The sequence below is a fragment of the Lepidochelys kempii genome, chromosome 14 (genome assembly GCF_965140265.1).
Source record: "Lepidochelys kempii isolate rLepKem1 chromosome 14, rLepKem1.hap2, whole genome shotgun sequence".
In the NCBI taxonomy this organism is placed as follows: Eukaryota; Metazoa; Chordata; order Testudines; family Cheloniidae; genus Lepidochelys; species Lepidochelys kempii.
Window position 1 is genome coordinate 43801050 of NC_133269.1, and position 13069 is coordinate 43814118.

The following is a 13069-nucleotide window of genomic DNA, read 5'->3' on the forward strand; positions in this document are numbered from 1 at the left end:
TCGTTCTCTCACTGAGCTCTGATTGGTCAGCTCCGTGGAGGGCGTGTCCGCCTACTCCCGAGTCTCACCTCTCCCAGCTCTAATTGGCCCATTTCATGTGTCCCGCCCCCGTTTCCGTGCTACGATTGGTTGACTCAAGGGGGGCGTCACCCCACCGCCCTGAGCTACGATCAGTCAGCTCCGCGGGGGGCGTGTCCTTCTGCCCTTTCTCGCTTCCTACAGCTCTGATTGGTCAACACGCCTTAGGGGCGGATACTCTGTATCCCATTCTCACCACTGATTGGTCATTGAAGCCTGAGGGCGTACGTTCCCCCCCACCGACTCCACTCTCTCGATGTTGATTGGTTAGCTCGGCAAAAGGGCGTGTCCCGCGCTGGCCCCTCCCCGTTGCCCGTTGAATGGCCGGTTCGGGTTCCTGCGGATCCGGGGCGGTTGGTCTCGCGACGTTTCCCGAGAGCGCTGCGGGTGCGGGGAGCCGGAGTGAGCCGGTCGCGGGCAGGTGGGGAGCGCGGGGACCGGACTCCCGGCGTGCCCTGCGCGGCGACCGGACTCCCGGCGTGCCCTGCGCGGGGCGGGGGGGACCAGACTCCCGGCGTGCCCTGCGCGGGGCGGGGGGGACCAGACTCCCGGCGTGCTCTGCGCGGGGCGGGGGGGACCAGACTCCCGGCGTGCCCTGCGCGGCGACCGGACTCCCGGCGTGCCCTGCGCGGGGGCTGGGACCAGACTCCCGGCGTGCCCTGCGCGGGGCGGGGGGGACCAGACTCCCGGCGTGCCCTGCGCGGGGGGGGGGGGGAGACCAGACTCCCGGCGTGCCCTGCGCGGGGCGGGGGGGACCAGACTCCCGGCGTGCTCTGCGCGGGGGCTGGGACCAGTCTCCCGGCGTGCCCTGCGCGGGGGGGGGGGAGACCAGACTCCCGGCGTGCCCTGCGCGGGGCGGGGGGGACCAGACTCCCGGCGTGCCCTGCGCGGGGCGGGGGGGACCAGTCTCCCGGCGTGCCCTGCGCGGGGCGGGGGGGACCAGTCTCCCGGCGTGCCCTGCGCGGGGCGGGGGGGACCAGTCTCCCGGCGTGCTCTGCGCGGGGGCTGGGACCAGTCTCCCGGCGTGCCCTGCGCTGGGAGGGGAACCAGACTCCCGGCGTGCCCTGCGCGGGGCGGGGGGGACCAGACTCCCGGCATGCCCTGCGCGGGGGGGGGGGAACAAGCGGCGCTGGGCGGAGGGAAAGGGGGCAGGTGAGGCTGTGGAGGATCGGGGGATGGGAGTGGGGGCAGGGGGGAAGGGGATGGTGGGGGACAGGTGGGGAGGGGGGACTGGAGGGGAGCAGGAGGGGCAGGTGGCGAGTGAGAGGCAGGGGAGCCTGGCGGGATCAAGGGAGAACGTGGGCTGTGAAGGGGGGTGTGGGAGGGGAAGGAGCTGCCTTGTTTGCTGTGCGATGGCTCGGGACGTTATCGTAGGGTCTATCCTAAATCCGCAGACGGCATCAGATGTGGGCTGGCGGGGAACGTGGGCACAAGGCCGGGGCGGCGCAAGGATGTTTTGCGCCCTAGGCGAAACTTCCACCTTGCACCCCCCCTGCCCTGAGGTGCCCCCCCTGCAGCAGCTCCCTGCCGCCCCCCCTCCACCCTGAGGTGCCCCCCCTGCGGCAGCTCTCCACCCCCCCGGCCCTGAAGCACCCCCCATGGCAGCTCCCCGCCCCCCACTCTGTCCTGAGGCTCCCCGCCGCCCCCTCTCTCCTCGGGAGCCATGCAGCAACTCCCCCCCCCCCCCCCTCGGTCCAGGGAGCCGTGCGGCAACTCCCTGCCCCAGCTCACCTCTGCTCCACCTCCTCCCCGAGCACCCCGCCATCACCGCTTCTCCGCCTCCCAGGCTGGCGGCGCCAATCAGCTGAGCAGTGTAGCGCGCTCAGAGGAGGAGGCGGAGCAGAGGTGACCTGGGGCAGGGAGCTGTTCCCCTGTGCGCCACCCTGCCACCCCCCCGTTACTTGCTGCAAGGTGGCCCTCCCCGCGCCCCCCTGCCCCAGCTCCCCTCCGCTCCCCCGCCTCCCCGGAGCATGCCTTTGGCCGCCCCCAACCACTTGGCACCCTAGGCGACCGCCTAGTTCGCCTTGTGGTTGCACTGGCCCTGCACAAGGCCAGGGGAGAGAGACGAGCCAGGCTGTTCCCCCCTAGGGACAGGACGGGACGGAGAGTCGTCTGGCCATCCCCAGAACAATGGACAAAAGGGAAGAGTCCAGGGGTCACCTGGACCCGCCGGCCGTCTTTGGAGCCCCCAGACTCACCGGTAACATCCACAGCTCTGAGAGTCCCCTAAGCCCCGCACCATGCACTGTCATCCCGGATGCCTGAGTCCCATTCCACGTGACTTATGAGGAGAGGCTGAGGGAACTGGGATTGTTTAGTCTGCGGAAGAGAAGAGTGAGGGGGGATTTGATAGCTGCTTTCAACTACCTGACGGGGTTCCAAAGAGGATTGATCTAGAGTGTTCTCAGGGGTAGCAGATGACAGGACAAGGGGTAATGGTCTCAAGTTGCAGTGGGGGAGGTCTAGGTTGGATATTAGGAAAAACTTTTTCACTAGGAGGGTGGTGAAGCACCGGAATGCGTTACCCAGGGAGGTGGTGGAATCTCCTTCCTTAGAGGTTTTTAAGGTCAGGCTTGACAAAGCCCTGGCTGGGATGAGTTAGTTGGGGATTGGTCCTGCTCTGGGCAGGGGGTTGGTCTAGAACCTCCTGAGGTCCCTTCCAACCCTGATATTCTATGATTCTATGTCCTGGTCTCTGCCCCTCTAGGGGTGAGCGCCCTGCACTGCCATCCCGAATGTCTGGGTCCCATTCCCCATCTCCAGCCCCCTAGGGATGAGCCCTACGAATTGCTGTTCTGGATGCCTGGTCCCAGTCATGTCCTTTCTGCTATAGGTCCTAGGGGGCTGATTCCTCCCTCGCATTTCCAGAGCCGGTCGGCGCCTCCCCTGGTTGCTTCTGGAACGGCTTCCTGGAGGGCAGGGCCCCCCTGCTGGCAGCCCCAGGAGCTCAGGGAGCTGAGACGGGAGAACCAGCACCTCCGAGATGAGCTGCAAAGATGGACAGCAGGGGGCGCTAGGGCACCCAGGGGGAGGGCAGGAGCGGAGATGGAGGAGCCTGGAGTGTGGAGCAGGTAAAAGACCCCATTCCTCCTCCTGCCCCGATCCAGCCAGTCCCCACGCTGGGGCCAGTTGGGAGCAGGCGCGCCCTAGAGGTGAAAGGCTCCATGTCTCCTTCCCCTGCAGGTCCCTGGACAGGGAGGCGGAGCCCCCAGCTGCCCATCATGCCCTGGCCATATCCCAGCAGGCCGAGCTCATTTCCCACCAGCTCCACGAGATCCAGCGGCTGGAGGCGGAGCTAGCTGGGCTCCGAACTGCCGTTCTCCAGCAGGAGGCCATGGTGGCTGCCCGGGAGAGCACCGTGGCCTGCCTGCAGGGGGAGCTGGAGCAGCTGAGGGGGAGGAGCCAGGCTGAGGGGGAGGCCCTGAGGGCGGAGCTAGAGGAGCAGAAGAGGTGTGGCCAGGCAGAAGCTACTGCCCTGAAGGCGGAGCTGGAAGAGTTGAGGAGGCGTGGCCAAGCAGAAACTAATGTCCTGAGGGCGGAGCTAGAAGAGCAGAGGAGGCGTGGCCAAGCAGAAGCCGACGCCCTGAGGGCAGAGCGAGCGGTGGCCACTGAGCAGCACCAGCAGGACCTGGTGGTGGCGCGGCGGGAGCTGCAGGCGGCGCTGGAGGAAGGGAAGGCCCAGACCCAGAGGGCAACAGAGCACCTGCAGGGGGCGCTGGGGGAGCACCAGGCTGAGGTGAGTGGGGGGCTGGGAGCCAGGACTCCTGGGTTCTGTCCCAGCTCTGGGAAGGGAGTGGGGTCTGGTGGGTTAGAGCAGGGGGCAGGGAGCCAGGGCTCCTGGGTTCTCTCCCCAGCTCTGGGAGGAGAGGGGGGTCTAGTGGTTAGAGCAGGGGGGGCTGGGAGCCAGGACTCCTGGGTTTCTTCCCAGCCAGGTCCCCTCTCTCCCCCCAGCTCTCCCGTCTCTGCGTGGCCCATGGGGCTGAAGTTGGCTCCCTGCAGCAGCGGGCCCTGCAGCTGGAGCAGGAGCTGGAGGCCAGGGGACGGGAGCGCCAGAGCCTGCAGGAGCAGCTCAGGTAGGAACAGCCGCAGGATGGCGCCCCCTGGAGGCAGGAAGCCCCCATCCCCATGTGTCAACCCCCTGCTTTCTCCCCCCGCAGCACGGCCCAGGCGGAGCTGGCCTCCCAGCAGGCCCTGCTGCAGCAGCTACGGACCTATGTGGGAGAGCAGGGGAGCGGGCTGGGCCCCGAGAGGCAGCTGCTGCTTGGCCAGGTGCAGGTGAGGAGGGGCGAGCTACACACGGGCAGTTCCTATTGTGTCCTGCAGGGGGCAGGACTGATTCCCCCCCTTCAGGGGGCGCTGACGCACATGGGGGTGGGGGACAGGACTGATCCCCAGCTGGGGGCGCTCACACCCTCCCCTTACCCCCAGCGCCTAGAAGGGGAGCGCGACGCCCTGAGGACGACGGCAGAGCTGCTGCAGCTCAGACTGGCCTCGCTCAGCGACATCCTGGCCCTGCAGGAGCTGGAGCTGACCAGGAAGGTAACGGCCCCCTGGCACTGCTGGCTCGCTTTCTCCGGCATCCAGGGCTGGCCCAGTTCCCCAGGCCGGCAAAGGGGGTGCTGTGTTGTGGGGCGGGGGCTCAGCAGGGGGCGCTCTCCCCTGACGCCCATGGCGGGCCCAGTTTTCCAGGGCGGCACTAGGAGGCGCTGTGCTGTAGGGGGCAGCGCTGTAGCCTGGTGTTGAACGAATGTCTCCCTCCAGCCCTGTGACCCCCTGCAGCCCGAGCCAGCCCAGAAGAGCCAGTCCCTGCTGAGGCGCTGGCGGGAGAAGGTCTTTGCCCTCATGGTGCAGCTCAGATCCCAGGAGCTCGGCCACGCGGACGCCACCAACCTGCTCCAGAGGAAGGTGAGGGCCTGCCGCAGGGGAGCGGGATCTAGTGCTGGGAGCGGGGAGCTGGGAGCCCGGACTCCTGGGTTCTATACTCCTGGGAGAATTCTGCACCAAAATTTTAAAATTCTGCACATCATATTTGAAAATTCTCCAAAATTCTGCACATTTGATTTGTCAAAATAGCACAATAGAATCATGCCAGTTACAATTAGTTTGGTCATTTATTTCGAACTGTCTCCCAGTGAGTATGTCTGTAACAATACAGACCAACCAAAAGAAGAAGCTGGTCATTCTGTTTTGACAAATAGATTCCTTAGGAGGCGTGTTAGTACACAACCTTGTGTGTTTCCTGCAGTGTAAAGGCTTGGGGGGTGTCAGGGGTAACGGAGGAGCTGAGGGAGAGGGAAGGAGCCTGGAGGGTGCTGGGTGTGGGTGGGAGGTTTTTCTTTCGGGGGGGGGGGGGGAGGATTGTTAGGGAATTGGGAAGCCTCCCCCATGCAGACCCTGGCTGACCCCAAACCTCTCCCATTCAGTCAGGCACGTCTGCCCGTGTCCCTGCACCCCGCATCCCCGTGGGTCTCTGCAGCCCCCCATCCCCAGGCTCGGCGCCGTCCCTGCCCACTAGCCATTCTGAACCGCAGTCTGTGACCCCCCAGCAGCCCTGTGTGCCCCGCTCTGTCCTAACCTGGCTCCGCGGGCAGGGTGCTGTGATCAGCTCCACTCCGGGGGGACCCTGCACCACGGGGCATCGAATTTTGTATTTTCCCACATAAAATACATTTTGCCGAAGAAGTGCTGCAGTTCCGCAGTTTGCCCACCAGAGGCCGCTGTGGCGCTAGGACGCAGCATAGACTCCCAGACCTGGCGGGGACCTGGAGAGGTCCCTAGTCCAGTCCCCCGCGCTCACGGCACGACCCAGTATTATCTAGACCGTCCCTGACAGGCGCGTGTCCAACCTGCTCTTAAACATCCCCAGTGATGGCGCTTCCACAACCTCCCTAGGCAATTTATTCCAGTGCCTGACCACCCTGACAGCTAGGAAGTTTTTCCTAATGTCCCACTAAACCGCCCTGGCTGCAATTGAAACCCATTGCTGCTTCTCCTGTCCTCAGAGGTTAAGAACAGTTCTTCTCCCTCCTCCTTGTAACCCTTTCCATATTTGAAACTGTTCTCATGTCCTCTCTCAGTCTTCTCTTCTCCAGACTAAACAAACCCAGTGTTTTCTATCTTCCCTCAGAGGTCATGTTTTCTAGACCTTTCATCATTTTTGTTGCTCTTCTCTGGAATTTTCTCCAATCTGTCCACATCTCTCCTGAAATGTGGCACCCAGAACTGGACACAATACTCCAGTTGAAGCCTAATCAACAGGGAGTAGAGGAGAAGAATTACTTCTCGTGTCTTGCTTACAACACTCCTGCTAATACAGCCGAGAATGATGTTTGCTTTTTTTGCAACAGTGTTACACTGTTGACTCATATTTAGCTTGTGGTCCACTATGACCCCCAGATCCTTTTCCGCAGTGCTCCTTCCTAGGCCGTCATTTCCCATTCTCTATGTGTGCAACTGATTGTTCCTTCCTAAGTGGAGTGTTTTGCATTTGTCCTTATTGAATTTCGTACTGTTTACTTCAGACAGTTTCTCCAGTTTGTCCAGATCATTTTGAATTATAATCCTTTTCTCCAAAACACTTGCACCCCCTCCCAGCTTGGTATCATCTGCAAACTTTATAAGTGTACTCTCTGTGCCACTATATAAATCACTGATGAAGATATTGGACAGAACCGGACCCAGAACCGATCCCTGCGGGACCCCACTTGTGATGCCCTTCCAGCATGAGTGTGAACCACTGATAACTACTCTCTGGGAACAGTTTTCGAACCAGTTCTGCACCCACCTTATAGTAGCTCCACCTAGGTTGCATTTCCCGTGTTTGTTTATGAGAAGGTCATGTAAGACAGTATCAAAAGCTTTACTAAAGTCAAGATATTCCATGTCTACCGCTTCCCCCCATCCACAAAACTTTCTTTGACAGGGTAACAAGCTATGAGGTTGGTTTGACACGCTTTGTTCTTGACAAATCCATGCTGGCTGTTACTTATCACCTTATTATCATTTAGGTGTTTGCAAATTGATTGCTTAATTATTTGCTCCATTATCTTTCCAGGTACAGAAGTTAAGCTGTCTGGTCTGTAATTCCCCAGATTGTCCTTATTTCCCTTTTTATAGATGGGCACTATATTTGCCGTTTTCCAGTCTTCTGGAATCTCTCCTGTCTTCTATGACTTCTCAAAGATAATTGCTAATGGATCGGATATCTCCTCAGTCAGTTCCTTGAGTATTCTAGGATGCCTTTAATCAGGCCCTGGTGACTTGAAGACCTCTAACTTGACCAAGTAATTTTTAACTTGTTCTTTCCTTATTTTTGCCTCTGATCCTACCTTATTTTCACTGACATTCACTACGTTAGACGTCCAATCGCCACCAACCTTCTTGGTGAAAACCGAAACAAAGAAGTCATTATGCACCTCTGCCATTTCCACATTTTCTGTTATTATTTTTCCCCTCTCATTAACTGGCCGACCCTGTCCTTGATCTTCCTCTTGCTTCTAATGTATTTGTAGAATGTTCTCTTCTTACCCTTTATGTCTCTAGCTAGTTTAGTCTCGTTTTGTGCCTTGGCCTTTCTAGTTTTGTGCCTACAGACTTGTGTTGTTTGTTTATATTCATCCTTTGTAATTTGACCTAGTTTCCACTTTTTGTAGGACTCTTTTTTGAGTTTTAGATCATTGAAGATCTCCTGGGGAAGCCAGGGTGGTCTCTTGCCGTATTTCCTATCTTTCCTACGCAGCGGGATAGTTTGCTCTTGTGCCCTTAATAATGTCTTTTTGAAAAACTGCCAACTGTCTTCAATTGTTTTTCCCCTTAGACTTGCTTCCCATGGGATCTTCCCTACCAACTCCCTGAGTTTGCTAACGTCTGCCTTCTTGAGATCCACTGTCTTTATTCGCTGTTCTCCCTCCTGCCATTCCCTAGAATCTCTTGTTCCGTGGTCACTTGCACTCAAGCTGCCGTCCGCTTTCAAAGTCTCAGGAACGCTGCTGGCTCTTCTGGTGCCACAGCGCCCTCGGGGGGCAAAAGGCAGAACCGCAGCACTCTCAGGCAAAATGTGTTTTATGCAGGGAAAATACACAATGATGCGAGACAGAGGGATTCTGCAGGTGCGCAGAATCCCCCAGGAGCAGTTCTATCCCCCGCTCTCTCTAGGTCTCAGAGCTGCAAGGTGAAGTGGAGTCGAGGGACCAGAAGGTGGCGCTGCTGCTTCACAGCCTTCAGGATAAGACAGCTGAGGCTGATATGGAACGAGTGAACAACAAGGTTTGGTCCTGGCTCAGGAGGGCGGGGAGTGGGGCTTTTCCCCTCTAGGGGGCACTGACTCCCATCCGGCCCCAGGGCCGGGACTGGCTGGCTCAGGGGGGTGGGGAATGGCTGGCTCGGGAGGGCGGGGAATGGCACCCCGGGGCAGCGATGGCTGGCTCGGGGGTGGAGGGGGAATGGCACCCTGGGACAGGCACTAGCTGGCTCAGGGGGGTGGGGAATGGCACCCCGGGGAAGGCACTGCCTGGCTTGGGGTGGGGGGAATGGCACCCCAGGGCAGGCACTGGCTGGTTCAGGGGTGGGGGTGGGGAATGGCACCCCAGGGCGGGCGCTGGCTGGCTCCGGAGGGTGGGGAATGGCAACCCGGGGTGGGCGCTGGCTGGGACTGGCGCTCTGCTCCCTTGCAGACGCTCCGGGCCGAGCTGTCTCACTGGGAGGACTCAGGGCAGCGTCTCCAGCGCCGGGCGGAAGCGGCCGAGGGTGCCTTGCGGGGTCTTGTGGAGACCGTGAGCAGGTACCGCTGGGGGGCGCTCTACAGACAAACAGGGGGACCTCTGGGGAGTAGAGGCCTTTCCCCTCTAGGGGGGCCAGCTCCGATCTGGCCCCATCCAGGATTCCAGCTCTGATCTTGTCCCCCCATTAGCGTGACCTTATAGCCGGCTGCTCCTGCCACACCCCTGCTACCCAGAATCCTTTGCTGCAGTGTTTTGGCTTGTGTGGACCATCAGCCCCTGGGGCTGGTGTGATTGAGGTCACGACCCCGGCTGTCCCCTCATCCTCCAGTTCTGGGGTCACAGGCCCAGTGGGTGGGACGCGAGGTGTGTGATTGGTCGGGGTGTGGAGGTCCTGCCCTCTGACCCTTGGTCTCATCCTGTCCGCAGGCTCCACCAGCAGGTTGGGGGGCAGGAGGCAGAGCTGAAGGCGGCCGCATCGAGCCTGGCAGGGCTGGGAAACCGAGTCACCTTCGCCGCCAAGAGAGTCGACACATCCAAGGTGAGTGGGACGAACCGGAACAGAGAATCCAAACGCTGGGCCCATCTTCGCTGGTGTCCCGCCTGCCGCAGGACAAACCTATGGGCCTATCCAGCCCGGTGTCCTGGATCAGATCTTCCGTGGGTCTCAACAGGATACACGATCCCCTTCACTCCTGTCCCAAACTTTTGAGCAGAGTCACTGTGCGGCTGTTGCCCAGCCGCCCTGCCCCAGAGGTGGCTACATTTCAGCGCCAGGTGGGCGATCCCCGTGCGGCACCCCTGTGGGGCTGTTCCCAGCCGCCCCGCCCTAGAGGTGGCTGCATCTCTGGGCCATAACTCTACATCTGTGCGGTTGCAGGGCTGGTGTCTCGTAAAGTGGCCCTGGCTCGACTGCAGAGAGACGAGCAGCCCAAGGCCGCTGGGTCGGAGAACGACGGGTGAGTCCTCTCCAGCCCCACCCCACCCCCGGGGACAGGCACCGGCTGATCGCACAGCGCTTACAGGGGCACCACGAGGGAGTGGGGTCTAGTGGTTAGAGCGGGAGGGGGCTGAGAGCCAGGACTCCTGGGTTCCATCCCCAGCTCTGGGAGGGGAGTGGGGTCCAGTGGTTAGAGCAGTGGGGGGCTGGGAGCCAGGACCCCTACAGGGGGCCGTCTGACCCTTTCGCTCCCCCCTTCCCTCCCAGCCCGTCCTACGAGGCTCTCCGGGCCGAGCTGGCCCTGCTGCACCAGGAGCGGGACTGTCTGGTGGCCGAGCTGAAGAAGGGGGCCCAGGTCCTCGAGCAGCAGGTGACCGAAGCCCGGGAGAAAGGTACGTGGGCCGGGTCGAGCTTGACGGCGGCCCCCGGTGGCACAGGTGGAACCGCACCCGACAGTCTTTCCCCACCGCTGGCTGGGGTGCCCGGCTGGGGTGCAGCCCCTCCTGGCCTTAGCGGGGAGTGCCCAAGCTCCCGGCAGGTTCATAACAAACCCGTCCCGTCTCCCATCTGGCCGCAGCGGAGCGGGAGCTGCGGGAGGCGACCCGGAGCCTGCAGGGGGCGCTGGAGCAGGAGGCGGAGTGGGAGCGCGGCGGCAGCAGGGGCAGCTGGAGGGGGCGCAGCGGGAGCTGCAGGAGAGCCTGGAGGCGGCCGAGGGGCTGAGACGGGAGCTGGCTGGGCTGCGGCAGGAATATGAGAGAGGTACGGGGGGGGCTGGGGGCAGGGCATGCTTCAGGGAGCGGATGGGGGTCAGTGCGAGGTGCCATGCTGCGTGGAGGGGGGCAGTGGGGGGTGCCATGTGGGGAGTGGGTCGGCGGGGGGCACCATGCTGCGGGGAGTGGGGCGGGGGCACAGCGGGGGGCTGCGGGGAGCGGGGTGGGTGGCAGCAGGGGGTGCCAGGCTGCAGGGACTGGGGCGGGAGCAGTGGAGGGTGTCGGGGAGCAGGGCGGGGGAGGTGAAGGGGGCTCAGCAAGGGGCACCGGGCTGCAGGGACTGGGGCGGGAGCAGTGGGGGGTGTCGGGGAGCAGGGCGGGGGCGGCTGGGCTGTGGGGGGGCGTGGAGGGGGGCTCAGCAAGGGGCACTGGGCTGCAGGGACTGGGGCGGAGCAGTGGGGGGTGTCGGGGAGCAGGGCGGGGGTGGCTGGGCTGTGGGGGGGGTGGAGGGGGGCTCAGCAAGGGGCACCGGGCTGCAGGGACTGGGGCGGGAGCAGTGGGGGGTGTCGGGGAGCAGGGCGGGGGGCGGCTGGGCTGTGGGGGGGTGGAGGGGGGCTCAGCAAGGGGCACCGGGCTGTGGGGAGCAGTGGGGGTCAGCAGGGGGCGCTCTCCCCCGGCAATCAGAGCTAACCCCCTCGCCCCCCCTTCCCGCAGCCCTACAGGAGAAGGTGACGGAGGTGGAGGCCCGGCTGCGTCGGGATCTCTCGGAGCTGGAGCAGAGGCTCAACGAGGCCCGAAGGGAGCACACGAAGGCCGGTGAGAGACGCCCCCGCCAGCGCCCCTCAGTCCTGACCCCCAGCTAGCCCAGCCCCAGGCTCCCCCCACTGCTCCCCCGCTGCCCCCTCACCTGCCCTCTCCCCGCAGTGGTTGCCCTGCGTCAGGCCGAGCGCCAGGCAGCCCGGACAAAGCCAGGAGCCAGGAGCTGGCGCGACTGCAGGAGGAAGCCAAGCGGGAGGCGACGGGCCGGCTGGGGGCGCGGCTCCAGGCGCTGGAGAGAGACAAGAACCTGCTGATGGTACGTGCTGGGTTGGGGGGTGCCCCTGTGGGAGCCCCCAGTGCCTAGCCGCAGCCCCTGCTGTCCCAGGCCTGGGCTCCCCCCCGGGCACCGCACCCACCCGCCTTCCTGACCCCGCCCTCTCCCCCCAGGCCACCCTGCGGCAGGAGGGGCTCCTGGCCCAGTACAAGCGGAACCGGCTGGCGGCCCAGCGGGAGCCAGGAGGGAGCGGGCAGCAGCCACCGCCGGGGAAAGGGGGAGCCCGGCCTCCCTCCAAAGGTACCGACCTGCTTCCAGCCCCCCGGCAGGATCTGACCCAGACACCCCCCTGCCCAGGCCATGGCCCACCCAGAGGCCCCCCACCCAAGTCCCTCCAGCCTGGGCGATGGCCCACCCAGAGTTTCCCTACTCGGCCCCCCTGCCTCCCCCTGCCAGGATCCCCACCCAGCCAGTATGGCCCCCTGACCCTCACCTGCTAAGCTCTCCCCATACTGATCTCCCAGCCCCCTCTCCCCACAGAGACCTTGGCTGCAGTGCTGGACGACCTGCAGAGCCTCAGCACGGCCCTCCTGCGGGAGGAGGACGAGGAGACGCCGCCAGAGGAGGAAGGCAGCAACCGAGGATGAGGAGGGGCCGTCCTGATGGGGGGGCGGGGAGCTGCCCCGCCCATCTGGCGGCTGGTTTTCATAGATGTGGAATAAAGATCGTTTGCATTAAACACGAGCACATTCTTGTGGCTGAGTCTGCCGTAGAACCCAGGAGTCCTGGCTCCTAGCCCCGCCCCCCCCCAACCACTAGACCCCACTCCCCTCCCAGAGCCCGGGAGAGAACCCAGGAGTCCTGGCTCCCACATTCCTTGTTTGCGCACATTCCTGTGGATTTGTCACCCCCCCCCGTCACAGGTGCTGTTAATTACCCACGGTTCTGATTGAGCAGCCCCGTGCTGTTGCCTTGACCCCTTTTGCCCCCCAGCTGTTGGGACACACCCCATCTCCCACCCCCACCCATGCTACCCAGTGGGGGCAGGGCCGATGTTAGGCCAGGGCTCCCCGCATGTCACAAGGGGTCACGGGCTGAGTGTCGCCCGGCTGGTCTTGCCATGAAGATACGTGGGGTCGCCCCCCCAAAGTTAGCGCTGGGGCCGTGTGGGGGGGGAGACGCCTGAGCCCAGGGCTCCCTGCAGGCTAGGCCTGGGCGCTGGATTGGTGCCACGGGGCCCCTGCCACTTCCCCCAGCCCAGCTGCTCTCCAACGACCCCCCCACCGTTTCCTTTGCTGTGGGTCAGGTTCCATCCCCCCCCCCATTTCCTATAACTCCCTCCACCACCCCCCTGCAAAAACCTGGGCCTCTACCCCTCTCAGCCCTCCCCTCCCCTCACCTGAACCCCTCCCCTCCCAGCTCCTTCCCTCTCAGCCCTTCCCCGCCCCTCACCTGAGCCCCTCCCCTCCCAGCTCCTCCCCTGAGCCCCTCCCTTCTCAGCCCCTCCCCTCCCCTCCCCTGAGCCTCTCCCCTCCCAGCTCCTTCCCTCTCAGCCCTTCCCCTCCCTGAGCCCCTCCCCTCTCAGCCCTTC

General features: G+C 63.2%; 1 protein-coding gene across 1 annotated transcript; it reads left to right on the forward strand.

The window, feature by feature from the left end:
* Window positions 1-365: 365 nt before the first annotated feature.
* Window positions 366-12222, forward strand: CCHCR1 (coiled-coil alpha-helical rod protein 1). Its single transcript, XM_073310357.1, is given in 20 exon segments — window positions 366-465; window positions 2912-3149; window positions 3262-3814; window positions 4030-4151; window positions 4236-4353; window positions 4507-4617; window positions 4840-4983; window positions 8233-8343; window positions 8751-8857; window positions 9225-9328; window positions 9667-9754; window positions 10003-10127; window positions 10313-10378; window positions 10381-10494; window positions 11160-11261; window positions 11370-11402; window positions 11405-11520; window positions 11652-11778; window positions 12019-12113; window positions 12115-12222. Coding segments are annotated over 20 exon segments (2568 nt in total). The 5' UTR covers window positions 366-398; the 3' UTR covers window positions 12142-12222.
* The last annotated feature ends 847 nt before the right edge of the window (window positions 12223-13069 follow it).